This window comes from Vidua chalybeata, chromosome 17 (assembly GCF_026979565.1).
Source record: "Vidua chalybeata isolate OUT-0048 chromosome 17, bVidCha1 merged haplotype, whole genome shotgun sequence".
In the NCBI taxonomy this organism is placed as follows: Eukaryota; Metazoa; Chordata; class Aves; order Passeriformes; family Viduidae; genus Vidua; species Vidua chalybeata.
In genome coordinates, this window is record NC_071546.1 from 831307 (window position 1) to 858967 (window position 27661).

The 27661-nt window shown below is 52.3% G+C and overlaps 1 protein-coding gene across 8 annotated transcripts in view; it reads right to left on the minus strand.

Annotated features, from left to right (window-relative positions):
• Nucleotides 1–3266: 3266 nt before the first annotated feature.
• Nucleotides 3267–27661, minus strand: part of CHD6 (chromodomain helicase DNA binding protein 6) — a 92240-nt gene continuing 67845 nt past the window's right edge. For 4 of the 8 annotated variants that reach the window (XM_053958174.1, XM_053958172.1, XM_053958173.1 and 1 more), the window contains exons 22-38: nucleotides 27374–27573; nucleotides 23931–24090; nucleotides 23265–23354; nucleotides 22197–22300; nucleotides 21451–21580; nucleotides 21152–21212; nucleotides 20418–20475; nucleotides 19535–19754; nucleotides 17366–17574; nucleotides 14793–16346; nucleotides 14057–14205; nucleotides 13567–13773; nucleotides 12474–12920; nucleotides 11637–11825; nucleotides 9786–9905; nucleotides 8645–8749; nucleotides 3267–6647 (exon numbers count right to left, since the gene is read on the minus strand). In XM_053958174.1, the coding sequence (XP_053814149.1) occupies nucleotides 5757–6647; nucleotides 8645–8749; nucleotides 9786–9905; nucleotides 11637–11825; nucleotides 12474–12920; nucleotides 13567–13773; nucleotides 14057–14205; nucleotides 14793–16346; nucleotides 17366–17574; nucleotides 19535–19754; nucleotides 20418–20475; nucleotides 21152–21212; nucleotides 21451–21580; nucleotides 22197–22300; nucleotides 23265–23354; nucleotides 23931–24090; nucleotides 27374–27573 (4894 nt within the window). In that variant the 3' untranslated portion in view covers nucleotides 3267–5756. The remainder of the gene's footprint in view (nucleotides 6648–8644; nucleotides 8750–9785; nucleotides 9906–11636; nucleotides 11826–12473; nucleotides 12921–13566; nucleotides 13774–14056; nucleotides 14206–14792; nucleotides 16347–17365; nucleotides 17575–19534; nucleotides 19755–20417; nucleotides 20476–21151; nucleotides 21213–21450; nucleotides 21581–22196; nucleotides 22301–23264; nucleotides 23355–23930; nucleotides 24091–27373; nucleotides 27574–27661) is intronic. The other 4 variants (XM_053958178.1, XM_053958177.1, XM_053958175.1 and 1 more) reach the window with 2 other exon arrangements.

A 27661-nucleotide genomic window follows, 5' to 3' on the forward strand; every position in this document is an offset into this window, starting at 1 on the left:
GGCCTCCGGGCCCCGCGCACCCCCCCCGCGGGGCCGGGAAGCCGCCCCACTCCTGGGCCGCGGCCGTGCTCCCCGTCACTCGTGCGCGGCGCCGCCTCGATCCCGGTCGCGGCGGGCGCTCACAGCATTTCCAGGTTCCAGTTCCGCTGGAACCGGCGCCGATGGACGGAGCGCCCTAGGGAGCGCCACGGGGACACCGCCCGCCCTCGTGGGCAGGGGAGCGGCTCCCGCACCTCTGGAAGGGGCTCGAGTCACGCAGCTGGTTCGGGGATAGGGAACAGGGCTCTGAACTCGCCTGTCACTGGGGGATACCTGAAGCACCTCCCTTCTGCTGGGAGGGCGCGGGACGGAGAACACGCGGAGCACGCCCGGAGCGGCTGCGGCGGATCCCCCTCCCCGGTACCTGCGGCGATGCGAGGATGCTCAGAGGCGCGTTCAGGACTCGGCCCCGCCGCACCCGCTCACTCGGCAGCCCCTGCCCTGCCCCGACCTCCGACCCCACTCAGAGATCCTGGGGTTAGTTTTCTTGAAAGTGCCCTTCTGCAAAGTGCAAGGATCAGTTCGTGGGATCCACAGGCTGGTGGGGCCGGTCCCTCACAGAGAATCAGATCAGCTCCGTGCTTTCCAAAACATAAAAATCAGCCTTAATCCAACATTCCATAAAAAACAGCCTTAATCAAACATCAAAATCTCTTTAGAAAATACTGGCCATAAGAGCATGGAAAACTGCCTGTCATAAGCAGATAGGAAATGTGTTTCATTTGGGGTATTGAGGCTTTGGGTCCCACAGGCTTATTTATGTGTTATAGACCAGAGATGTGTCTTCCTCTAGGTGAGCCGAGCTTTGTTCTTTGTGCATCTCTTCCTCTATCAGGAATCTCTGTCCTTTTCTGGAGGGGAAAAAAGACACTGTGAGGTTTTCCTTTAAAATTTCTTTTTTCCAAAGAATACAGGCAATTCCTGTACAATGTCTCCCTGTGCTATAGCACAGCCACCTGAGAAACTTGACAACCAGTGTTTGGCAGGAGCCCAGAGAGAGGAGAGGCAGGAGCATCTGCCATGGCTCTCACTCCCCTCAGCTGCTCCTGCAACAGGTCAAGAACACTGGTATTTCTTGAAACCCTCTGAAGGCTCATGCTGGGCTTGCCTGAACTGATGTGTTCAGGCAGGCTGGGACTGAGTTCCAAGTTAAACCAGTAACGTCACATCTCATCCAGACCACTGGCAAATGGAACCAGGTAGTGGTGCTGTATGGAGTTGTTCATTAATTAAAATCCCACTGGAGGGAGAACAAGGCCACATGGGGAGTAGGAGTGATCTTCTGCTTGAGCTGAAGATCTTGCATTGTTTTATACCTCTTGAGGTGAAATCTTGATTCTTCAGGAATTAGTGCCACCTATGGCACTGCACTGATGGTCTCCAGCCACCCCTGGGAGCACCATGAAACAACAAGCATCCCTAAAAGCCGTGTGGGAGGGTGAGGATCATGTTCCTAGGCCTGCTGCCAAAAGGTACAGGGCACACTGTGCAGACTGATGGGAAGGGGACTGAGAGAGAAGCTGTACTTCACTCCACTTTTCCAGAGCTGCTGCTCTGCAGGACTGGCAGCACTGCCTGCCTGTCTGGTGCCTATGGCCAAGCATGGCTGCCATGGGCAGCTGGGCACTGCCACACAGGCTGTGAAGAATTTGGGGGCTTTACCTGTAGTGTAGTGCCTGGAAATTGCTTTGAGGTTGTAAAATGTGAGGAGATTCCTCACATTTGATCTTGTGTCTCAGCCCGTGCTCCAGAGCCCTTGGGGCTGAAGTGGCTCCTGAAGAGGTGAGGAACAAAACTGCACTGAAAAGCTCAAGTTTCAATGCAAACCAGATGTCATTAGAGAAACTGCCTTCTGCTCACTGCTGGCCAAGATTTCCAACCCCAAATCCTTTCTTGTAACTGTCAAGAGCCCAGAGTGGGGACATCTGCACCTGGGGTAGGTAAAGTTCCCCCAACCATGGCTCAGTGCTGAGGAAAATTCTTCCCCCCTTTTTGTGACCATAAAGGGAATTAGAGATCCTATCTAAATGTGTGATGAGACTTCTCTGTTTCCTGTCAGATAAAAACCAGGCAAGGACAGCAGGGATGTGCAGCTGTGCCTGTTTTACTCACTCTCTCCAGGAAGGGGCACTTGTATCCTGTAAAACACAATAGGGAGCAAGCTGTGCCCACAGTGCCTATCCTCCACCACATCCACTCACTGCCAGCAGCGGGTAGCACACCTTGTCTGAAGAGACAGGGACCAGCTACCACTGATGTGACAGCTCAAAGCCAGCACATGCTCCTCCATGGCCCTCCTGCTGCAGCTTCTGCCAGCAAATATCCTGCATTATGGATGCCGAGGTGCAAGGCTGCAGTGTGTCGAGCCAGATTTTAAAGAGAGACTCTGGAACTGGAAATTCATAGTTCACGATACCATTTTGCCAGTCTTTTCTGTGGGGGACTTTTCTCTTTTTCTTCCCCAAAGGAGCAACAAAATACCAGGACAAGGTGCTTACACAGGGCAGGTGGAGCAGTAAAAGCATTGCTTTTACTCTGTGTCTTTTTTCCTGAATCTTGGAAGAATGGAGCTCGTCCTGCACGTCATTCTGATGAAACACTGACGAATGCCTGCTTTGCTAAAGCCTGAGATCCTTACACAGAGATTTAGGACAAGCATTTCACAAAACTTGGAAGTACAGGAAGCACAGGAGAGGAGCCTAGCACCCCCAGTACCCCACCTGCTGTGAGGGGCTGTGCACATGGCAAGGGGTGTAACTGCTTGGAGGGTGGGGAGGGTGTGTGATAACTGTGGAGGCCTCTGGACTTCCACCCACCCTTGTGGAAAAAGCAGGTCAGCAGAGAGCCCCTGTGCATCCTCTGTGCTTCAACTGGCCCTGGAGCTTGGGCTGCTCCTGGCATCTTGCAACCCATGTGGAACATGAGCTCCCTCAGGCTGGCAAGTTCACCCAGGGCACTGTGGGAACTGTGGCTTCGCCCCCTCACAGTGAGCAGCAGAGTAACACATAGGGCACTAGGAGCAGCCTAGAGCAGCGACCAGGCCACTGTTTTCAACAGCTTCTCAAGGGGATCATGCTGAGAAAAAGGCAAGTCACGTTTATCACTGAGTCACGTGAATTAAGCATTCACATATATTTGCTGAAAAAAATTATATACATCTGTAGCAAGGCTCTCCCAAGTCTGAAAGATAAGCATCCTCTAGTCACTAAATTAAAAAAATAAAAATCTGACTTTTAAATATTTTTCTTTTTATCCATGTTCAAGAGCACAGACAGTTTATTTTGTTAGCACATTTCGTGAAGGATGTATGTGTGTGAATAGCCATGAAAACCAGTCAAAATTTGGCGTTTGTTTGGGATATGATGGAAAAGAAGAAGCAGCCACTTAATGCCTTACAGTCTAAATAATCCACAGAGTATATCGGGTTGCAAAAGGGTCACAAAGTAGCAAAGAGAAGCCTAAACACCCAGAGACGTAGCATACATGTGTGCTAAGGAAGAACAAGGTATAGAGCATGCTGGCTAATTAAATAAATTTCACTTTAGACCCTGTTCCTTATGTGTGTAACCCTGGAAAAATTATCCCGTAACAAGAAATGGACTTGGAAGAGATTTCTGTATCCATTCACAGTAAGGCTTTGAAGATATATGAAGTTTTATAGCATTTGTATTTTAAGGATTTAGGGCAAGTACATGTTCTTCCACTGAATAAAAACAAAGTTAGTACTTAAAAGGTTCAAAAATATATCAATCGTGACTTTTTTTTTTACATAAATAAATTATATTGATTTTGGATTTAACAGCTGAAAAAAACCTTTCTGCTTCCACTGGAGGCAAAAACTGAACAAAATGTTAGTTAAATAGAGATAGCAGCATTTCTAAGAAATCTGTCGACAGTGATACAGTATCTATGCTACAAGAATGTTATTAAATAGACCACAATTATTGGGGGGGAGGAGAACTGCATTATGATTGGCTAAATCCTTTTAAAAAATCATCCAATCCAGTAAACTCAGAATAAATTTGGCGAAAATATAAACCAACTGGTTTTTTGACCACGGGTAACAGACTTCTTTGAGATGCTAATTTTAACATGTACATAATTTATAATCCCAAATGTATAAAAGACAATGACAAAAAGCATCATAAATAAATAATGCAAACTGAAATAGTTATGTCAAAACATTTGGACCATCCGATAAATTAGCAAAACTGCAACAGGAAAAAAAAAGTAAAAAATACAGTAAATTGTGACAACCAAGTGTGAAACTGATGAGTAGCACACTCCAACTCCCTCCCCGCCTGCCCTTCACTCACTGCTGCACCACTGTGGCTTTATTCAATTCTCAGACCATGAGCTGCAAGTAAGAACAACCCCAAAAGAAAGAAGAATTAAAGGAGTGAAGGGAAGGAGAAATCAGAGTTGCCTGTGGAGGAGTCTCAGTACCCAGAGGTGGAGTGGGGGGCTGGCAGCATTAAAACCTGTCCATTTGAAATGCAGATGCTGAAATCATTTGGAGGACTGGAAATACTGTTCAACAGCAAACGGAATGGGAAGAAGACAAAGTCATCTCTTCACAGTCCACCACTAGAAAGTAAGAAATTCAGGCTCTGGAAGTCTCAAGGTTCCTTTTCAGAGGACTCCCCAAGGAGGGAGGCTGGCCTACGGCCTTCTCCGTGTTTGCTGAAAGAACGCCGCTTCTGGGGTAAGGAGTGGAAAATATAAAAACTCAGAAAGCCTAAGTGGTCACATAAGAGCATTAAAATCAGTGTGGTCTGTTCATGGCTAGGAAAAAATACCTTTAGAGCACCTGTAATGCCATAGCTGAGAACTAATGCCAGAGAGGAGAACTGAAGACAAGCAGAATGATGAAGGAACTGGCTGCTACAGATACGGTAACCCTAGAAAAGTCATGCAAGTGTGCAAAACCTTTCCAGCCCAAGCTGGAAAGTTCTTGTAACTACCAAAGAAAGGGCAACTAAATTCCACATAACATAAAACCAAACGTTGGTTTTAAAAAACACAAAAGAATGTCTACATCATTTTTTCACTCTCTGCAGTTTGTCTCCAAACCTTTGAGGTGGGGATGATCAAGAAATTATATCACTACCAGTTATGCTTTTCCTTTCAAAGAAATGAATATATGCATTTTCAATTATTAGTTATATACTTCTGTCTATACTACTATTCTAGTAACCATGATAAAATAGGGAAATACTTTAAATCAAAAATACACATTAGCACTTACTATAGCTGTGCTTTTAGCCCAAATATAGGCTTTTTCGTTCAGTGTTGCTGTAGACAGAAATACCCTTGTCTGTGTGTTACACCAAGAGATAAACACTTTGCTTTTGCTTTTGTTTTTTTTTGCTGCTTTTTCTTCTCAAAGGAGTGAGCAATTTGCGGGGGGTGACCAAGTACTGGATTTGCTATTGTCAGCTGGGATGATCGACTGGAAAAACAGAATGAGAATTCGGTGCCTCCCATACTAGCTAGACAACACTGTTTATCTAATAAAGTGGCAAGACCCTGCAACTATTAACATGTAGTATGTCACCAGTTTTTTCTGACAGGGAATTAGGTAGATAATATTACTCATGGAAACACAGGTTTATGAAGGTGGAGCAGGGTGGAAGGGGAAGTAACAAAGAGTTTATGGGATAAGAAACTCACAAGCCACAATCTTTTTGTGTTTTTCTTTCAATGAAACAAAAGATTTAATCGGTATCATGAGCTGCTTGGCGCTCCTCCTCTGCTGGTCCGTCCTGCTCCTTTTCTGCCCCCACTGGCAGGCTCTGCTGCACACAGTTTTGACTGTTTGCAGCTTCTTTTTCCGGCAGTGAGACAGTTTCTGGCTCTGGATTTGCTAATTCCCCTTTCGCTTTCTTCCTCTTCCGCTTCTGGCTCTCCAGGTTTGCCACCTCTGAGTGCCTGGTTTGCTGGATGCCAGGCAGCGCCATGCTGATGCCAGGGGAAAGGAACATGGAGGGATAGATCAGTCCAGGAGACATCCCTGGGATAAGAAATGGGTTAAAAGCTACAGGACTACTGGTAGTTATTGCGGATTCTGTCTGATTAGAAAATGAACTAGGACCAGGCTTATCTTCAGCGAGAGGTTCCTTTTTCCCATCCTGGCTGCCCTGTTTCTCCTCATTGGCTTTCTCAGTGCTGGCTGTGCCATCTTTCGTTGTGCTTGTTAACGAAGTCGCAGCAATCGCAGTGCAAGCTGTGGTCATTGGGGAGTTGAGGAGTCCTCCCACACCGAACATCTGGGGTACGGTCGCCATGCCCGGGAGCATCATGGGCAACATGCTCAGGGTGCTCTTCACATCCTCACCAGAGGGCACTGCTGCAAAGCCAGCAGGAAACCCGACCAGCCCGGTCAGAGGGATCCCTTGCATATTTCTCATGTTCTGAAGTCCCACTAGATCCATCCCAGCAATTAGTCCATTCATGAACAGTGGTCCCATTCCAGAAGAAGAATCTGCTACAACACCAGGGCCTTTAAGGAGTTCATTCCGGGGCCTCCTCCCTCTCCGTCGCGGCCCAGTGTCCCGGAGCACAGGCTCGGTGAGGATGCGATTGAATTTGTTTTCGGGTAAGTAGCCCTGAAAATGAGACATAACAGAGAACACCCGACAGTTACTACTGCAGCAAAGGGAATCTGGCTTGTCCGTGCCCACATCTGTGTCCCCCAGATGGTGTTGGCACAGAAATATTTGTCTACATGATATGGAATTTGAGATGTACACACAACTTTTCCCCAAGAGATGCTGCCAAATGCAGAACACCCTTGCTCCACCCTGGCAGGATCCTGCACTCTCAAATGCTCAGGGAGGGGAGGAGGAAGCATGTTTTTTACCCTGTTTTTCACCCCAGCCCTCAGCACCAGCTGCTCACAGCACGAGAAGCACTGGGGCAGCGTGGTGTCAGCTGCCCACTCGGCTCCCTGCCCAGCTCTAATTGTGCCTTCAGCAACAGGTAAAAAAATCCTCTTAGAGATGGGAAGGGCCAAATTTTCAATGCTCTGCAGGACAGCAAAGCTAATGGGATGACACAGAGAGTGGGCATGCTGTCTGAGGAGTTCCTCGTCAAGAGCTTCATGGAGATGCCAGGGAGCATTCAAAAAGCTCTTCTGACAGAAGAGACATGGGACCAAAACACAGCAGCCAGAAGTGGGTAAGACCATCTGGTTACACAGAGCACTGCGGGGGGATCCACAGCACAGTTTAAGACTCCTGTTTTCAGCATCCTCAACACAGACATTTAAACATTTCCCTTTGTGGTTCCCTTGGGTATCAATATCACCACTCTTTGAACCATTTCAAATAATAAATTTAGGTAGGAAAAGTATTTCCTGTTGACATCTGTAGTGCAGAAATGTGAATTAGATGTGCCTGGCAGTCTGCTCAGCACAGCACCTGCCCAAGGAGGGAGAACCTTCTGGGAGCATCTCCCACTGACATGTGGGAGAAGCTACACAGAGCCATGAGTGCCCCTGGGCTTTGTGGGGCAGCCAGCCCCAGCTCCTGCTGGCCTGAGAGCCCAGAGCTGCTGGCCATCCTTCTGCATCCCTCCCCTGCCAGGATGGGTATGCATTCTCCAAAAGCTCAGTGTCCATGGGATGGGAATGATCATGGGGATGCAGCCACTGGAGCAGGGCACAGGAGAGGTGCCCAGGCAGCGCCAGGCACACAGTGGTTTCTGTGGCAAAGAGACTGTCCCCTCAAGTCAGGGGAAGGAAGAGCTGTCAGCTCACCCAGGGCTGGCTGCCCAGATGGGGCCCCGATGCCAGCCTGGACATGGAGCCATTTCCTGGGCAGTGGGACAGACCATGTCAAATCTCCAGCGCTAAGGAAAAACCAATTTGAGAGCACTACAAACCTCTAAGATTCACCAACAGATTCACCCTCCAGCCCTCTGCAAGGCTGTCACACAAACCACTGCAGCCCTAAACCAGGCAGCAGGTGAGAGGGACTACAGGGAGAAGTCTGGATAAGGCCAGCCCGTGGGGCAGGGCAGGATGATCTGGCAGTGTCATGCATGCTGGAGGGGAGAGTGCTCCTCCACAAGCTCTGCCACACACCAGGGCAGGGATTGGTGGATGGACAAGGTGGATGAATGTGGCACAGGAGACTCCATCCTGCCCCTCTCCCTGCCTGTGTCTGACACTTCAGGCCTGGTGACCTGTGGGGCCTGCGGTGGGTCCACGGCTGTGCAGGCAGAGCTCACAGGAGCTGATGAAAAGCATCAACTAGAGGTGTTTTTGAAAATTTGACCCATGAGAATGTTCTGTCCACACCCTTCTGTCCAGCTCCTAGGGCATTCCTCTTGCCCCTGGTACCCCAGGCATCCCAAGGCTCTGCAGCCAGGCATGCTGAGCCCCGCTCCCAGGGCACTGGGCCCCCTCTCTGTGGCCTGGCCACGGGGCTGGGCACGGCCCAACCTCCCACTCTGCCCCGGTGCTGCAGCCATCCCCTCCCACACGCCCAGCCCGGGGCCTGCCTCGCAGCTCCCAGATCCTCACTGGAGAAAGGTTGTGGGGATGGGGAAGGGAAAAAAAAAAGATGACATGATACAGATTTCTCCAAAAGCTCTAACTTACTGAAAGCTTAACAATGTCAGCCCAGTCAGCTGCAACAGCATACTCCAAGTTTGCATCAAGCCACCTTGGCAATTCCTTCAATGCTGGTGCCGTGGCTCCCCCTAACTATAAAACACAGCAGAAGGATGACCTCTATTGCAGAGAGAGTTATGTAAAATAATACAAAAAATATGATTACACTTCCCCTAGCTTCTTGCTTTGGGCTGCAATTTGGCTGGGATGGAGACTCTTGCCTTGCTACACTTGCCTTTCTTGAGGATTTGGTGACACACAGCTCAGGGAGAAAAGGCAGGTTCAGCCTCTGTGGCCCAGCCCACTGCCCTCCCAGGTACCAGTGATGGGGACAGAGCTTCAGTAATAGCCATATTTAGAACTGGCAAGGTCCCCAACTCACCTAGGAAAGGCCAGCATGGGGATAACAAAGGGGAACACAGATGTGGCTGAAACAACCTTTCTGCCTCACTCTTTAGTTTTGCTTTGAGATGTGATTAATGTCACATCACCTTCTGACCTTGTACAGTCCTGGGTGTGTTTAAGAACTAATTTCGGTGCAAAGTACTCCTGAACACCCCTTCTTTTTCACAGAGGTGAACATCAGTGCCCTGGAGATTAAACTGCAGATGAGTAAATCCAAGCTCCTTGCTCAGAAAGCAAGAAAAAGCCCTTCCAACCCTCAACTTTCTACAAGCCCAGCAGTGGGATGGGTATTGGTGTGCTCTGGCCTGTACCTCATAAGGAGGAACAAACCAAAGGTATTTGCATGGCAATGTTACAATTTGTGGCATATTGCAATGAACTCAAGGGGAACAATCAAATCCAGGATGGGAGGCACATGACAGGACTGTGCTGAGGGTGGCTTTAAAGCCAAAGGCTGTACCCCATTGCCACTGAGGGGTCTGTGCCCCCTGGCAAGGGACTACACTCCCACATCCCTTACTTCACACGGACAGTCACTTATTTCACAGGTCTGCATGTCCCTGGGCACACATGTATCACAGGATAATGTAGATTAGAGACCTCTTTCAGACTTTTGTCTCATCCATAGGCTTCTCTGGATTAAATCTCCCCAACAGGCGAGCTCAAAGTCTGCTAAGCCTTTTTGGTATACTGAGGGCAGAGCACAGAAGAGGCCTTTGCTTACCCGCCGTCCGGTACCCTTATGTACCACCGGCACTCGCTCCTCTCCCGTCAGAGAGCTAATGTCCAGTTTGTTAGGGTCCTTGCAGCGCTGCCTCCTCTGCTTGGGCTTGTCTGAAAAATTCTGGAGTGCAAACAAGACAATGTTAATGAGACTAGATGGCTTAATGAGCCTGGCTGGCTACAAGCCCTGCAGAAGAGCAGCATGGATGGGCTCTCGAGGGACAGGGAATCCCTGTAGGCTGGGGCAGGAGCAGCACAAACTGGTCCATGCCTCAGGACCAGCTCTCAAATGAGCAAAACTGATATAAAGGGGTCTCCAGTGTACCCCACTTAGAGCGCTTTAGCCTTTTCTAACTCCCCTCCACTCCTGACACTGCAGGTTCTTATACATGCATCTGTAAACAGGACACTGCATACAGCCAGCAAAGAGAGAACAGGTCTGTGTGTGTCACTCTCATACAGCCACCTGCTTCTCACCAGCTCAGCTGTGCTGTGTCTCCTTCCTCTTTTAGCTGTTTTCACCACAGAGATGCTGCACCATGTTTCTTTGGGATCAGAGCCCTCTGGAACTGCAACCTACCGAGTTACAGCCAAGTCATTGCACACCCACTGTCGATGTGCCTGCAGGGATGGAGCATTGTAACAAACAACTCAGACAGCGCGGATTCATGAGAGTCAGAAAAAAACCTTGAGTGCAGTTCATCCTTTGAACAGAGCTACTGCAGTACCCCAAAGCCCCTCTCAATCCATCCTACACGGAGAGAAGAGATCCTGCAGGGCTGGCCTGGGGCTTTCTGGGAGCAAGAGCTTCACCAGAGGCATGGTCAGACTGGGCAGGCTCCAGCACCTCCCTGGAAGACAAGGGTGTTGTGAGTCTGGCCCTGGGCACACAGCTGGATGCATCTCTGGACTTTGAAAAGCAAACGCCATCCTGCTGGGCAGATGTTGGGCTCCTCACCTCTCATCTCTAACAAGCTTTAAAACGCTAATGTCTTGCCTATACTTCAAGCTCCAGGAAATACACCCCTGCCTCAGGCACATGATCCTTCAGGACCAAGATGCAGAGTCTTTTCTGTTTTACCACCACATTTCTTCCTGCTCTGTTTCATGGCCTGTGCTCTGCCTACCACATGGTCTAACAGGCTAAATAAGCTGAAACCTGTAGCAAACCAACCTGTGAAACCAAGAGGGGGAGGTTTATGAGAGAGCAGGAAGAATCCGACACATTGTGCACCTCACTCTGAGCCACTGCTTTCTGAGAGCATCCATGGCCACATGGCCACAGCCTGTCAGCCTCCAACACAGCCTCTTTGGTCTGGCTCTTAAAGAGAGCAGGTTTTTTCTTGCCTGGGAACCTTATTTAGTACAACAGCACTGCCTATAATGACTCCAGGTGAAAAAGAACAACATAGACAGACCTTGAGCACCTCAAATCCATTTTCTCATTTCTGTCCCCGTCCATCCCTGGCACTTCTGGAACACATTGTGCACTGGGCAGATAGATGCACTGCAGCTGGAGAACTGACCTTGGGTAACAGGCTCAGCTCCTAAAGGATGCCAGACAGGTCCATGCCCAGGGAGCCCTGAGGGTACTGACAGTCCCCTGTCTGGCCATGTTTGTCTCCTGGGGGAAAGGAGAGGAGTTCTCCAGCAGCAAGTGCTTTTTGTTGCTGTACAGGGGAATAGTGCTCACCTCTTAAACATGTAATGAATCCCTGAACAGCACCAATGAACACCCCAAATCATATTACAAGAGAAAACATAACACAAAGGGCAACACACAAGGCAGGCACACACACACACACACACACACACACACACACACACACGTGCCATTGAAGGTCACCCTTACTGTGCCAAAGCTGGGGACATCGAGTGTGTAGTCAGACTGCTGCCGGAGCCAGTCAAGGAGACTCTTATTCGGGACAGCCTTCTCTTGGCTGCCTGCAGCTGGGACTGGCTGTGGAGTTGAGGTAGCTGCAATCGGCCCATCAGGGAGGGGACTGTTCTGAGGGGGCTGTGGCTGGTCTTCCTGAACATCCTGCCGTGGAAGGAGGAGCAGGGACAGCCCATCAGCAGTGTGCAGTGATGCATGTGCACCGCAAGAAGCACAGCTCCTAAAGCAGGTCATTTGCTCCCATCACACAGACTAATCCAGATACTCCCAGTGCCTCTTCCTTAAATGACCACCCACCACCATATTACATTTCCACTCCATCCCCAGCACTGGTGGTAGGGAGGGCAGAGAGAGCTGAGAGATGGTTCTGAACTCACAAGGAAACACTCCAATCACCAGGAAGACCAACTTCCCCTCAGATCACTGCTAAAAGTGGTCTAGAGGCACTGGTCTTACTCTATTCTTTGTGTGGATCCCAGGACAGAAGGCGAAAGGGGGTAGTAGGATCTTGTCTTCCTCATTTTCCCTAAACCTAAGCATTTCCTGAAGGTGGGACAGCTGCTTCTGATAATGTTTAAAAGGATTCAAACACTCCAGAGTGCTGTAAACCAGAGGAATAACTTCCCTTCCTCCCTGCAGTATCTACTCCTGCTTGGTCCTGCACAAACCGAGCTGTCCTGGAGGAAGCTGTGCAGTGTCATGGGCAGCAGAGCTTGGAGGGGCAAGCTGGGCCATCAACCAAACTATGCTGACTCCACTGGGTTCATATGAAAGGAGGGAGCATCAACCCACCTGCAGCCTGTTTGGAAGAGGCCTCTCCTTCAAGAAGATGAGGTCCATCCCTTCAACATTTTTTCTCCTGCCTCGTCTCCTCCTCATGGCAGCATCGTCTCTTCGGAGGCTGCCATTTACAATCTGTCCAGTGACAGGATGGATTAACCCTGCCTGTAGGATGCCAGACAAGTCCATGCCCAGGGAGCTCTGGAGGGCATTCATGGTCCCCAGTTTGGGCATGTTTGTGTTCAGGGGGAAAGGAGAGGAGTTCCCTGGGGACCCATCAGAGCCTCTGGACAAGTCCACCGCTGCCTCGCGCCAGCCGTTCAGCACAATGGGTGGATGGACATGGGCTGCTGCCAGCTGCTCCAGGCTCCTCTGTTTGGCATCTCTCTCCATCTCGAATTCATAGGGTCTCCTGTGCTTCCGCTCATCTTTTGCAAAGGCAGGGCTCAGGAAACCTTCCTGTGTGTAGCAAAGCCACAGAGGGTTACAGCTGCTCCTGCCATGCCCAGGGACCACAGCTTCTCACACCAGCACTGAGCTAATGGTCGTCCCTGCCTCTCCAAGGAGCCCTGAGGGATGTCCTTTCCCTGGGCATATCACATCTCTTTCCCTGTATGGGGGTGGTGCAGGAGCACCCTCGCACACACTCAGATATCCCAAGGTGTTATAATCATGGCTGCTCTGCCAGCTGCTGGGGCCCCAGGCCACCAGCTCCTGTCTGTCCAATGTGACTGTTGGGGACTGGGGCACTGGGACTTGGGAGCTGGGGACTTGACAGTGCAGTGTTCCTTGCACCCCTTCCTTTGGGATACCAGTGGGATATCCCCTTTGACCATGTCAGGTGCTCCAGTGCTGACTCTGGAAGCACCTCTAGAGCCACAGAAGCTGTGGAGCTGCCAACAGCAGCTGCCTTCCTAGGAGGGCAGCAGGGCTGAGAGCACGGGGCACTCTCCAGAAGCTATCACCAGGGAACCAAGTGGCTTAAGCCATGTGTTATACACCCCAACTGGCACCAAGAGGGCCCACTTGGGAGACTCCTGAGTACTTCTGGGCAATGTCTCACCCCAGACTCTTAAGCCTTTCTCTGCCTGAGGTCCTCCCTCACCTTTTGTACCCGTGACATTAAGACCCCGTTACTGAAGGTGGGATCAGGGGCTTCTGACTCAGTAAAGCTGCTCCTGCTGCCAGTGTTGCTAGCCATGGCTGGGGCTGTCAGCAGGCTCTGTGCCTCAAACTGCTGGCTGGAGGAAGGCCACTTGCCCTTCAGGATGGCATGGCAGATGTTGTCAATGCGGTTGATGATCACACGGTCCTGCAAACAGAATTGGATGGTGGTAAGCTAAAACTGGAATGAGTGACCCATGTATGACATCTCAGAATTAAAGTCAAGCCCAGCCCAGGTGATCTCTGCTCAGCAAGGAACTGCTCTGGGGGCAAACATCTCCATGGCACAGGTGCTTGGGAAGAGCACCTTGGCCAGAGCATCCAATGGGGTGTACAGAGAAGCAAGAGGCAGAGCTGGAGCTGTGTGAGCCACTGCTGGCCAGGGGTACCCAGGAACACTTTGATACAAACTGTGTTCATTTGAACCTCACCTTAGGCCACTCTGAGAAGGAGTAAAGCGTCTTCTCCTGCAGCAGCTGGGCAATGGTTGGTGCCCGGGCATCCTGAAGATCATCAATTTCCCCGGGCAGGACAGAAGCAGAATTCTTGTTCTCTTCCACCAAATACTTCTCTGGACCATCTAAAAAAGCAAGGGAGAATAGAACCCACCACCACCCTGCCTTTCTTCTTGTCTAGAGTCGGGGAGTATCTCTTTACACATTCTCACCCCAATGCCCAGCTAGCTCCACAAAAGTCCCAAACAGTCCCCAAGTCTCCAAGAGAAGAAGCAGACTTGGACCAGAGCAGGCAGCCCGAGCTACTCAGGAAGGAACATAATTCCCCTGAGCTGAGTTTGGGGGGCTTGAATTGCAGTAGCCCCCATGCGTGGCCATTCCCAGGTGGGCGAGAAGGAGGGCATATGATTTTCCAAAGGGAGCTGCTCAACAGGCAGTGCCCTGTGCCAGAAAGGGAAAGACATCCTGAATTCCATGGCATGCTCTTAGCAGAAGGGCTGCTGGGGCTCAGCGTGGAGAGTTCTGGTCAGCTCTACTGGCAAATGCAGCCCCCAACACCTTTTGCTCCCAGTTGCAACAGCTAAAGGGACCTCAGATCCTACAGATGGGAGGCTGGGCAGCCCCAAGGTTTGGCTCTGCAGGGAGGCTCTGCAGGTCCCTCCCACCATAGCCAGAGATGACTGTGAACCTGAGGGAACTCCCAGGACATTACCTTGGCTCTGGCTGCTGCTGACTTTCTCACTGTCATCTCTCTTCTCACACTCTTCTTGCTTTATGCCCTGAGGCTCAGGGTGCAGGGTCTCTGTGCAGTCTGTCTGCCCCTCAGCACCCTGCCCCAAGGGTTCCCCTCTGACACAGGAGGCCTCTGCCCTGCAAGGCTCCCCCTGAGGCAGAGGTGTGGGCAGGCTGAAGGGCTGGCTCTGAACCTGGCCCGGTGAGTGCTGCTGGGTGCTCTCCTCATTCAAGCCACAGTCCTCCCTGACCTCTGCCCCGGGCTCCCCCAGACCCAGGGACTCCCTCTCGCCATTTACATCTTCTGGGCAAGTGTCCTCAGGTGTGGGAAGACCAGAGCTCTGCTCCTCACCCCCCAGTTCATGAGCCTCGGGGTCAAAATCAGCCCTGGTCCTGGGACCATTCAAGCCTTCCACGGCATCTGCTGCTGCCTCAGAGTTATCATCATCCTCTTCTTCCTCCTCATCTTCCTCGCTGTGGCTCTGACTTGGCCCCGACTTTGCCTCCAATCCTTTCTCCTGCAGCAGACTGATGAACCTCTGCTCAGGAGGAACCTTTAGTTCATAGTTATGGAGACTGGGACTGTAGAGCCCCACACTTAGGACCCTTTCCATGGTGCCATGCTCGGCCAGCCCTGTTGCTGGGCTGGCAAGTGCTCCTTTCTGTTCCAAGCCTTTGCTGAGTTTGGCTGGGGCACTCTGTGAAGGATTGCTCTCAGGGGTAGAAGGTGAAGGCTCAGCTTCCTCATTCTGATTGTCCATTTGGTCAGAGACCACCTGCAGACCCTCTAGGAAGGGAATCTCTCTCATGGCATCTGCATCGCAGCTGTACGGATCCTCATCCCCCTCCAGCTTGCCCTCAGAGAGTTTGGCAACGCTGCTTCCGACATCTGTGCAGCTTGGGCTGTCCCTGGCGAGGGAGCTCTGCTCACTGGGACAGGCCTTCTCATCGTACATCATGCACACCAGAGAGTCCGGCAGCGAGCTCTCGTCGTAGTTACTGGAAATGATGTCCCGGACTTCAGACATGAATGTTTCACAGTGTGCGTCCAGTGGGCTGCCCCCAGCCTGGGACATGGTGCTGTCCACAGTTTCTAGCTTGATGTGACTCTCGGCTTCGTTCTCCAGGGTTTCACAGGACTGGTCCATCTGGCTGTACACGGGGGAACTGTAGAGTTTGGAGTTAGGCTGGTAAAGGCAGCACAGGGTTTCTGGGCCTGGGAGCCCTGTTCTTTTATGCTGGGCATAGTTTCTGTATGCGTCTAAAAAAGACAGCTGGGGGTCATTCATGATGTAGTAGTCAGTGCGGTTCAGGCCGTGCTTGGCAGTGCCAATCAGCAGGTCCCGGTCGTGTTTGCCACACTCCCACCACACGGGCAGGTAGAGGCTGGGCTGGCACAGCTTGAGGCGCTCATGGAGCTGGGGGCACTTGAGCACCTGCTCGCGCACCTTCCGCAGCAGCTCGATGCGGTACAGGGTCCTGGCAGCACGCTCCTCCGTGATGGGCTCCACGTAGATGTCAGGGTCTGGAGGACCTGCAGCAGGGACAGCAAAGCCAAGGACACATTATTTGGGCTGGTAGGAGTAACAAGCAAGCTCAGTTTTAACCTTGCTCATACTGCAGGTGAGGTGGGGCCAGTACTTGTAGCCACCATTGAGGCCTCATTTTCCAGTCTCAGTACCTTCCAGTCATATCCCACCAAATGGACACAGGGAGTAAAACCTCCTGCTCCCAGCACTTTGAGCCTCTGGTAGCCCTTCAGCCCATTGTCAGGGAAGGGCAGCTCATGTAGTTCTGCTGATGAAGAACACCTACCTAAGGCACCACACACACACACACACACACACACACACACAAGGAACTGTGCCTAAGACCAGACTACATGACAGATCTGAGGCAAAATGTTTTCTGCTGTTGTTGGAAACAAATCACTTTGTGCCTAAATAGCCTCCAAGGAGCTTTTCATCTGTCATGTTCTGTCTGGTGCCAATGTAGGACCTCTGCAGAGCACTCAAAGAAACAAATGCCCTGTGTATCGACCACGGTTTCCGAGCCTCCTGCAGTGGATCCAGGCTCCAGTTATCGTGCAGCAGAGCTTCACACTCAGCACAGGCATGGATGGAGGGGACTTTGTCCAATGGCAGCAGAGGGACGCCTGGAGAGCAGCAATACAGCTCACCCAAAAAACCCCCAGCTTCAGCATGCAGCTGTGCTTTGTGTGTGCTGCTTCTCAACTTGTCTCTCACATATAGAGGTTGCTCTCTTGGATAAAACTGGTTGTGATTTCCTGTGAGAACTCCAAGAGGTTTGTGAGAGCAGGGGCAGGAGTCCACAGGGCTGCTCTACCCTCCCACTGTGCCAGGGAGGCCCTACGTGGTGGGGACAAGGCAGCCAGAAATGCATGACTGCTGCAAGCCCATGGCCTGCCAACTGTCTCCCTGCTTCCAACTGTCTCTGAAGCTCTTCCCTTGCTTTCCTGCTCCACGAGAGCAGAGGGATCCCTTCTACATGACCTACCAGTATCCCTCCATAGGCCATGCAATTTCCACTCACCATCCTCTTTCCACAAAGGGAGACCACAGACATTCTTGCACATGGCCACAAAGCTGTAGAAGTACTTCTCCAGACTCTCATCCGTCTTCTTCTCCAGTCGCGAGATGGCTCGGAACTGGGCCCAGTCAAAGATTTTTTTCTCTTGGTCATAGATAACCCCAAAGGAGGAGACAGTGCGGTAGAAGTCTGCCTGCTCCCTCCTGGTCCACCTGTAGAGCACAGAGGAGTTGGGAACACCACTGAGACATGTTCTGGGCCCAGAACAGGCAAAGTACCAGGCAGAGAGGCTCAGAGAGCACTGTCTAGTTACTGACCAACAGTTTTGAGGGAGGTGTCAGGAGGAGCACACTGGGGAGACCACCACAGCACAAGATACTCTGCCCTCTGGTGCACAGGGAGGAGGAGAGGTCACAGGCCCTCTAGCACTCAACTAATTGCTGAAAAACCCTCTTGGCTGCTTCAATAAATCCCTGAGTGCAGCTCTGGGCTGTGCTGCCAACAGGGAGGCACAAACCTATACCATCTACTCCCTTCCTGCTACATCAAGCTGTTTGACATCCATAGAAAGGTCAGTTCTCTGTACCAGGAATTACAAAGGAAAGATATGCAGACATAGTTCTCATCCAGCCTCTTCCAGAGGGAAATTGAGACTGGGGCTTGCTGCTGTAAGGGTCCCAGTAACAAACACCACCCACCTTACTGACTCCTGTGGACTCCTGAGGGTCACCCCCTCCCCAGCAAAGGAGAGCAGCAGTGGTGAGGGAGGAGTTCAGTCACAGCACTCTTAGAACACAACTTTCATGCTGGCTTGGACCCTCTGAGCTTCCACCTTGTGGGGACCACTCAAAGGACACAGATGATGAAGTGTCCTGGGCAAATACTGGCCCAGGCAGAGCCCAGAGAAACAGACACAGAGAATAGACTTGGGTGCACACAGCAGGGCAAGGACAGAAGAAGTGGAGCACTGAGGCCTGAAGAAAGCTTCCAGTCAAATCTCAGCCTCTGAATTGCAGCTCTGAGCCAGCACCAGCAAGCAGCTGAGACATGTCAAAGGAAAGTAGACAGGGTGACAACACCCACAGCACTCTCCAACTGCCCAAAATACACCTGGGCCAGCATTGCCATCCCTGTTCCCAGGGGCTGCAGTCATGTTTCATTTAAAAAATGAGAACAAGAAGAAAGTTAATTAATACATATATTAATGATCCAAATCAAGGAGCTCAATGGTGAATTTTTCAAAAGGCCTCAAATTAAAGGCTAGTGGAAAATTCCTGTAAGGCAATCTCCCCTACAAAAAGCCCAGAGAATTAAGGAGCGGGAGATACGAGGCTGCTGTAATGTCCACAGCACAACCATTGATGCCCCCACCTCAAAGAGGGCAAGGTACAACTAGAAGTTGTCCAGAACAAGAGGAAAGGGAAGGTGGCTGGAGCAGCTTCTACACAAGGAGGCCAAGAACAGAGCACAAGGCAGCACACATGCCATGTGGTTACGTGGGGTCCTGCTGCAGGGACAGGTTCACAGAAGGCAAAGCCATTGAGAGCTGGTGACCACAGAGAGTCCCAGTCCCAGGGTGGCATGGGATACTGGCAGCAACAGCAGCAGCATCACCCTGTGCACACCCTCCCAATGGCTGCAGAGAGGCACTCAGGGTGCTGGGACAGTCCCAACCCCCTCCCACTTCCTGGGACACAAATGAAATAGGAGCACAGCACAACCAGGGTATGTCACCACTGCGCTCCAGAGGCCATGAGCAGGAGGCAAAGCCAGTGATGTGAGAGCCACAAAGGTTGGAAGGGCACTGTCACGGGCTGTGACAGTGCTCATCTGTCATTCTCATCCACAGTGTGTCCCAGGGTCAAAACTCTCCTCTGTTGAGGCTGACTTGACCCTGAAAAGCTGTCCCCTCATGTCCTTTCAGTATCACCACCTGCTACCCATGAACTCCAGTTTGCAGTGGAGGCTGCTTCCTGGCTGGGCTGGCTGCTGGAGCAGCAAGGCTCCCATGGCTCAGAGCATGTTCCCTACCTAGCAATGACCCATGTGACTCCATGCCCTAGACAGCTGGCAGCACAGACAGCTCTGGTGACATTTACCTGGGTCAGTTCTGGGGGCCAAGGAATTCAAGTGGGCTAAATCAGCTTTGTAAAGGCTCCTCTGCTGCATTACCTTTTCTGCATTTCTTTGTTCACCGAGTCCATCTCAGAGGCTCTCCGGAACATCTCATCCTGCAGCCAGTAGCCATGGTTACCAGGCACCAGCATCTCGGGCCGGGGAGGCAGCTCCTTGCGGTTGCAGCGCTGGTAGACAGTGACGAGTCGCCGCAGTCTGGCCGTGAGAGCAGAGGAGACAGGCCAGCAGGATCTGTCTGAGTCGGAGCCATCCTGGGCTTCAAACATCAGCAAGGACATTAGTATTTAGCACACACGCAAAGCCACAGGTTCCCACATCCTCTGGCAAGCTCAAAGAGCTTCCTCCCACCTTCTGCCTTCCATGGGGAGCATGAGCAATCACAGTCATCAGTAGGGGGCCATGTGACCATCCCTGGGCCTGCTAGCTCACAGCCTCACCATGTCTTAGCTTCCTTCAGAGAGAGAGTCCAGAGGCTGAGATCGGGGTAGGAATGATGGCTCCAGGCCAGGACATGCATGGGAGAAGACTGCAGCTCCCTGCTCAGCAGTGGGGCCAGCCATCCCATGGCATGTGCCAACACTGCCCACTACAGAGACCTCACATGCTCATCTCATGAAGGCAACTGTATGGAGAAGAGCAGACTAATGGCTTCCAGTTATCCTGGGTAGCTTTGGCTGGAATCACTTGGAACCCTGTCTGCCCTGCCACAGGGCCTATCCATGGGTCACCTGTGAGTCTGTGCATGAGGGCTCCTGTCCAGGTTGAGCTGCCTCACAACTAACACAGAGCAGCATCATGTCCCTCCAGCCCAACAATGTGTTCCTCCCACCACGCAGTGCCTGGGGTGGCACTCAGGCTCGGCTGTACCACATCAAATCCTGGGAAGCCATGGACCACACTGCAGGAGACATGGCCTCACCTGCCGCTGGCTCGTCCCGCTTCTCACTGGCTTCACCCACCCCAGCAGCCACGATGTCCTGCAAAAGGAAACGATCAGAGAGGGCTCAACCCCACACTGAACCCCCTGCACCCACAGCCTCCCCATCCTTGGCAGGGTGCAGGGTGGTGGGATGGGCAGGGTAATATGTCCAGTGCTCTTGGGCTGCAGATGCTGGCTGTGCTCAGAGGTGACAGCTCAGAGAGGCCATTTTGTGCCTGGAGGGAAAGATCACCCAGCAACAGAGGCTGTAGTGCCACTGTTCAGGACAGTTGCAGTGTGACTGCCTCCACTGTTCAAACAACCCTTGCACTCTCCTGTGCTGCCTCGTTCCCTGATCTTCCTCTCCCCCAAAGCCATTTCTTTTGGGACATCCCTGACTCCTCTGCCAGGGCTCCATGTGGCTCCTGAAGCCAACCAAGACTGAGAACCAGCATTCCTGGGCATCCCCAGCCCTCAATACCCCTCAGCTCCTCACAAAGAAGATGCTGCCCATGCCCACAGGTAACACAAAGAAGCACAGCAGAAGCTGTGCTCAAGGGAGCAGAAGCAATGCACACAAGATGGGACACAGACAAGGCAGACCAGCTCTAGCAGACAAGGCAGACCAGACTAGCTCCCTACTGCCACGCAGCAAAGCTCATGGAGCCAAGCCTGCACCACAGGGCAGGCTGGGCAGCATCAGATATGTATTTAACACTATGAATCCCACTCACCTCCTGTTTTGACAGCCCCTCCAGCTTTTCTCCACTGTTCTCTTCTTTTTCCACGATGCCCCTAGGTGAGAGAGTTAACAGTCCCTGGTAGTGGCAGCACAGCCCCTATGGCTGTGCCAGTTCTCAGTACCAAGAAGCAAAGAATTGGTGCTCATGCCATCTCTCCACCTCATACTGGGGACCAGCTCCCTTCTGCCCTCCCCTCTGTGCTCAGAAGCACAGCCTGCTCCCTCCCTCCACTGCACTGCCCCAGGAGAGAGCCAGGCTGCTGTGAGAGCTCGGCTCCATCCCCTGCCCACCTTTCAGCAGCATCCTGTGCCCCATCGCTGACGCCCTGCTCGGCAGAGAGCAGCTTCTCATCTGGCATGCCCACCTTCTCCAGGAAACACAGCGCTGGGTCTGCCCGCATGGCGTTGTACCGCTCGTAACCTGCCACACCCAGGACAGACAGACAGCACAGAGCAAGGCCTGAGCCTGGTTCACAAAAGCCTCCTACTCCTGGGACTCCTGACTGAGCTTCCCACTTGACTCCCCACCTGACTCTCACTTCCTCTGTGCTACCAAGAGAGTAATTCTCACTCCCAGAAATTCACACACTTTCCCAAAAGCTGCTAACGGCTCTGCAGCCCCTGGGCAGCAGGCAAAGGGAAAGGTCAGCTTCCCCATCCCACCCAGCAGCAGCACAGACACCACACAGGGTGCAGCTGGGGCAAACAGCCCCGTGTCTCCTAGAAGCTGCACCGAGACTCCATGACAAGGCCAAGAAAAGACCTGTGCCTTTCTCCTTGCCCTCACACAGCAAGTGCACACTGCTCCTGGCAAACCAGAGTCTACCACGAGATCTGGCATGGCCACCCTGGGCACCATGGGGTGCCTGTTCCCCACCCAAACATGCTGCTGGCACCTGAGGAGAGCTGTCCTGGCCCTGTGTGGCTGTGGAGTGTGGCCACGGCTCTGTCCCTTGCACTGACACGACATCCCATCCAGCACCAGAGGTCCTCATTCCCCCATACACCAGCACCCACCCGACAGCTGGGTTACACACCGTGCTTGAAGACGCCGATGAGCAGGGATTTATCGGCTTCGGCATTCCACCAGTCCACGGGGATCTCCACGTAGTCAATGTCTGGCAGCAGCACATCCAGTTCCCTGTGGCAGACACGGTATGAACACCCCTCTCCTACCCTCAGCAGACACTGGGGACACTGGGCATTGCTCAGAAGGGACAGGGGGAGGCAGGAGGACATGGGGAGGCAGGAGCCGTCGCTTGCTGGCTTGGGGACAGCTAATGAACACTGGCCTGGGGCCCCATCATTACATGGATACACATCTTCCTGAGGTCAAAGAGCTGGAGCTTTGGTTCCATCACAAGCTGCTGCCCTCCTGCTCCTCTTTCTACAGGGCAGTGGGTGCCTCCAGCCTCTCTCCACCCTCCCCACTCAAGTCCTCTTCAGAGGACTGAAGATCCCGTCTGACCTGAACCGCATCTCTAGGGGTAAAACACTTCACACCTACCAACCTCAAAAGATAGTGTCTCCCCACATACATTGGTGCTGATGGAATCGTGCTGGGGAAGGCAGCAGCCCCTTCTTGGGGAAATTAAGCTTTTAAGCTCAGCATATCATGCTTCTCTGAGAAGCACTGAGAGCTGAGTCTTTGCAGAAAGGTCAAGAGTTGGCAGGCTGCAGGCTCAGTGCCATTATAGAGCCTGTGGGTCCCACTGCTCCCAGTGCTGGGAGGGACTGCAGGCCACAGCGATGGGGCATGCTCTGCTCTGAGGCTTGGCCCTGAGACTGGGAGCAGTCTCTGTGGACTCCCACTTTGGATAAAGGCCCATTTGTCAAGCAGCACAGAATCATTTTCCTGCAGGGTGTCCCTGTTAGTCCCACCACCCCCAGGCTGGTGGTACAGACTCAGAGTTGCCTCAGCAGGGCTGCTCTGGCTGCAGTCTCTGCACAGGCAGGGTGGCTGCCTGAGGGTGAAGTTTTGCCTGAGGAAGACCTGGGGTCTGATTCATCTGGAGCTGCAGAGAGCCCAGATGTGGCGGGGTCAGATACCCGTGGCAGTTCTCAAGCCCAAGAAGCCTTGCAGGGGTTCACCATTAGGTCCCTACCTGGCAGGGGTGCCCTCAAAGGCTTTATCCGCAGCCTCCCCCAGTACTTCAGCCTTCAGGTAGTAGAGCATTCGCACTCGCAGCAGAACCCTGTCCCGGGGGGCAGAGAGGTCAGCAAAGCCAGCGAAACCTGCTCAACACTGTGTTTTCCCACATGGAAGGACCCACTTCCATAAAGCAGGATGACCATGCAGTGTCATGCCACGCTGCCCAGCCCTGTGACCCGCTGACTGGAGGCTCGCTGCTCAGGACATGGCTTCCACGAGCTGGAGGGGAATAAGGGCGGTCCAGCAGTAGAAGCATGGTGATCTTTTGTAGGCTGTGAGCCCTTCACAGCTCCCTCCCACCCTCCCAACACTATAGGCCCTCAGCCCACTGTTTCCATGAGCCAATGTGGGCTCCTGCAAGGGGGAATGGTTTTAAACTAAAAGAGGAGAGATTTAAATTAGATGTTAGGAAGAGATTCTTCACTCCGAAGGTGGTAAGGCCCTGGCACAGGTTGCCAGAGAAGCCGTGGCTACCCCATCCCTGTTCAAGGACAGGTTGGACAGTGCTTGGAGCAACCTGAGATCAGGTAAGGTATCCCTGTCCTTGGCCAGGGTAATGTAATAAGATGTTCCTTAAGGCTCCTTCCAACCCAAACCACTCCATGATTCTATGACTCACTTGTTGCAGTGTTGTTTGAGGTGCTTCTTGTAGCTGTCATCATGGAGCACCACCTCGGGGTTGCAGGTGGCGAGCCAGTCTGCGTTCTTTATCTCAGGAAGCAGCATCTGGTTCTTTGTCTTCTTCCCCTTCCTGCCTCTGGGCACCGGTGCTGACAAGCCTGTAACAGTGAGGGGCAGCCAGTGAGCACCACAGACATGGCCAGACACCGCCCCCAGGCACCTCTGGTGCTGGAGGCCGGGTGGGGCAGCAGAGCCGGGAGCTGGAGGAGCCCAGGCAGAGCTCCCAGCTGCAGCCTGGAGAGCCAAGGACAGGAAGTGCATGGGGCAAATGCAGAGCATGGGAGAGTCCATCTCTGTGAAAAACTTGGGAATCGCCACAGAAACTGAACTGCTGCAAGTTCCCAGTGCAACGCTGAGACCAAATTATAATATGGCCCCTCGATGTGTAAAAATATCACACAGAAGGGATGAAGCATGGAAGGGACCTTGGTCCTGGGCATAGTTCTTGAAGACTTACCTTAGACACTACAGACACCTCTAAAGGCCACTCTATGGGGACAGTTATTTGGGTCAAGAGTAAGACAGTTATTTAGGTAAGAGTTCAAACAAGAAGCTCCTAAAGAATCAAAGAGCAGCAGAGCTGCTGATCTGATCTGTAAGGGCTGTTTCTTGTACTGTGCATCTGGAGCAGGGCTGGGGGGAACTGGATCACTGCAAGGGTTCCAAGGTACCCATTGGAAACAGAATGCAGTCCCATCTGTTTGACAAAGATAAAAGGAGATCTAGTGTCTGGAGATGAAAATTAAACACAGTTCAACCTTGAAATAAGTTCACAGTAGAACATGGAAACAACTCCTGGTGGGGTCACTGTTGTTTGGAATCTCCAGAGAGGGATAAGCTGCCTCCCTGGGCAGCTGCTCTTGAGGTAGGAGCTGCAAACATAAAGGAGAAAGGATGCCTGGGAAGTCTCATCCCATCTGTCTGGTCTTGTGACACCAGTGAAGAAAAGAAAGCGTCACTATGTCCTCAACTCCTGCATAAAGTCTGCAGCTCCAAGACAGGACAAGGGCTGTGGCCCAGCTGGCTGCTGGAGGCCTGCATAGGCACCAGGCCTCCTGTCCCCAGCACCAAACTGGCCTGATGAACTCTGCGCAAATGCTGCTTCCTCAGCAGCTTGGCCTGTTCCAGGATGAAAGGCAGGATGGTGCTAGAGCAGAGCAGAGCTCTGAGTTGGACTGTCTGGGTGCTGTGCTCACCCCCTGTGATCACATGCATGTGGGATTGAGAAGAGCTCCAGGATGCCCTAGCAAGGGCTTAAGGTTGTTGCTCCTTTCTGCACGTCAGGGATGGGGCATGATTTGCCCGGTCAGCTCTCTGCAGACACGAGTGGTACCTGAGGCTGCCTGGGGAGCCACAGCAGCTACTCCTGAAGGCCTTCCTGGCTGAGGAAGGAGCACTGCTCTGTTCTCGGTGTTCTGCTTCTTCTGCTCTTCTCCATCTCCTAACATCAGGCTGAGACGTCGTTGTTCCTCTGACCCAGACAACACGGAAGTTAAACAGGTGGGAAAAGGCATTCTAAAGAGTTGATGGAGAAGCTCCTGGTCACTTTGCAGGTCAACAGTCAATGCTCTTGCACTAAGGCAATCCTGACCATCTGCTGAAATCGTGGCTTGTTCATTACTTGGCATTATCTAAATCAAGTTGACTCATAGCAGTTTATTTACTTCTGACTCTTGTTCTGCTTCCCACTCCCAGCTATTCTCAGGGCAGGTCTGTGTGGCAAGAGCAGGAAGCAGCACTGCCAAAGTGACTCCCATTGCAGCAGGTGACTGGAATAACTTATGGCAGACACCAAAAGCCACATCCTTGGACTTAGACCATGCTTGGTCACACTGCAAAAGCTAGTTGGACACTTCCAAGCAGAAGGAAATGATGACATTGGATTTTAAGCACCAGCTATGATGCACTTGGCGCTCAGCAGCATCACCACTCCAGAACAGCCTTCCCTGTGCTCCACCATCTGGGAACAGAAGTCCCAGGTTTCAGCCCAGCTCCATGATGTCAAAAGCAGTCTGGAGAGTTCCAGCCCTCTCACTACTCATCTTGTGCCACAGACCACAAGTACAGAACAAGCAGCACATGGCTGCTGGGCTCAGACTCTGAGCCCCACTCACCTGTCCTGAGAGCCACAGGATGAAGGCATTGCGCTGCAAGGTCAGCCAGAGCCCTCTGGCACATCAGGCAGTGACCACATGTCCCAGGCCACAAGCCCAGATGCAGGGAGCCAGCAGCCACTCTGTGTTCACAGATGAAGACAAAGGCCCCATGACTGCCTCATTCACAGGGTGGGCTCTATGGATGCCCCAGTCCCAGGGAAGACTACAGAGAGCAGCCACTGTGCTGCAGGTGGGGAGGCCAATCTGCAGCAGTGTCCATCACTGAGGCAGAGCTAGAGCCAGAGGGAGAGCAGGGCTGGGAAGCCTCTGAGTGACCTGTCTGAAGCTAAGGATACACTGGGAGCTCCTACACAACAGAATACAGACACCTCTAGCCAACAGATGCAACAGATCTGTGATCTGATATGTGACACGTGAACCTCAGACATACTACTTAGGACAAGGGTGATGCTACACAGAGTGAGAGAAGGCAACGCCACCTGGGGAGCACTTATGCATTGCATAAGTCTCAGGACAAAACACTGCACCTCCACCCATCAGGACAGGCACTGCAGACCAATAGGTCTGGGACAAACACCATGGCGAGGGGAAACAAAAGGGGAAAAAAAAGGGAAATCACAAAATCACAGAATATTCTGACTTGAAAGGGACCCATAACGATCATTGAGTCCAACTCTTGAGTGAATGGCCCATATGAGGATCAAACCCACAGCCTTGCTGTGAGATGGATGCTCAGCTGCACCCCCAGCTTTCCCTGGTGCAGCTGTCCATGTTGCCCAGAGGCAGAGGCAGGGTCCTGTACTATGTCCATGCTGCACCCGCTTAGGCCCTGAGGAGCAGCCTGAGGTGTGCCCATGCCCTAAGTGGAATCAGCACCCTCATCCCTATCACACCCAACATGTTCATACAGTCACTGGTGCTCACGAGCTCACTGCCCAGCATCTCCCTGTGCAGGAGAACCATGACAGTATTCACAGGCCAGAGAAGACTTAGCAGCACCTCTGCTCCCACCACAAGGCTCTCTGCACTGAAAGCCAGAAAACAGCCTCCCTCACTCAGCCAGCACCTGCTGCTGGCTTTGAGGGTCAGTATGGAGGTCAGCTCCATGGAAGCCCCTTTTTCTGCCCAGAGAGAATTGCAGTGCTGAAGCACAAACACTTGCAGACTGTTTCCATCAGCTCTGCTTTGAATTCTGCAGCCTCAGTCTCACAGGCTGGCACAGGGCAACGGGTACAGATGCAATGGCAGAGAGAACACGCAATACCTGAGTGATTCTGCAGAGCCTGATTCTGGCCGTCCTTCGTCGGCGTGATGAGATCCCAGATAAAACTCTTGATCTTCTCGTCCCCCTTGTAGTGTTTGACGCAATAAACCAGCAAGGCCCGACAAATCATCTCCATGTCCTTCTCATTCAGGTGCCACTTGAACCGCCCATGGGTCAGGATATCTTTCCAGCGTCCCCAGCTGAAACAGCAGGAACAGAGTAAACACTCCTGTGCAATTAGAGACCTTGCTGGCACCTCTCTCCAGGAGCTCCTGTGAGGGCATAGCC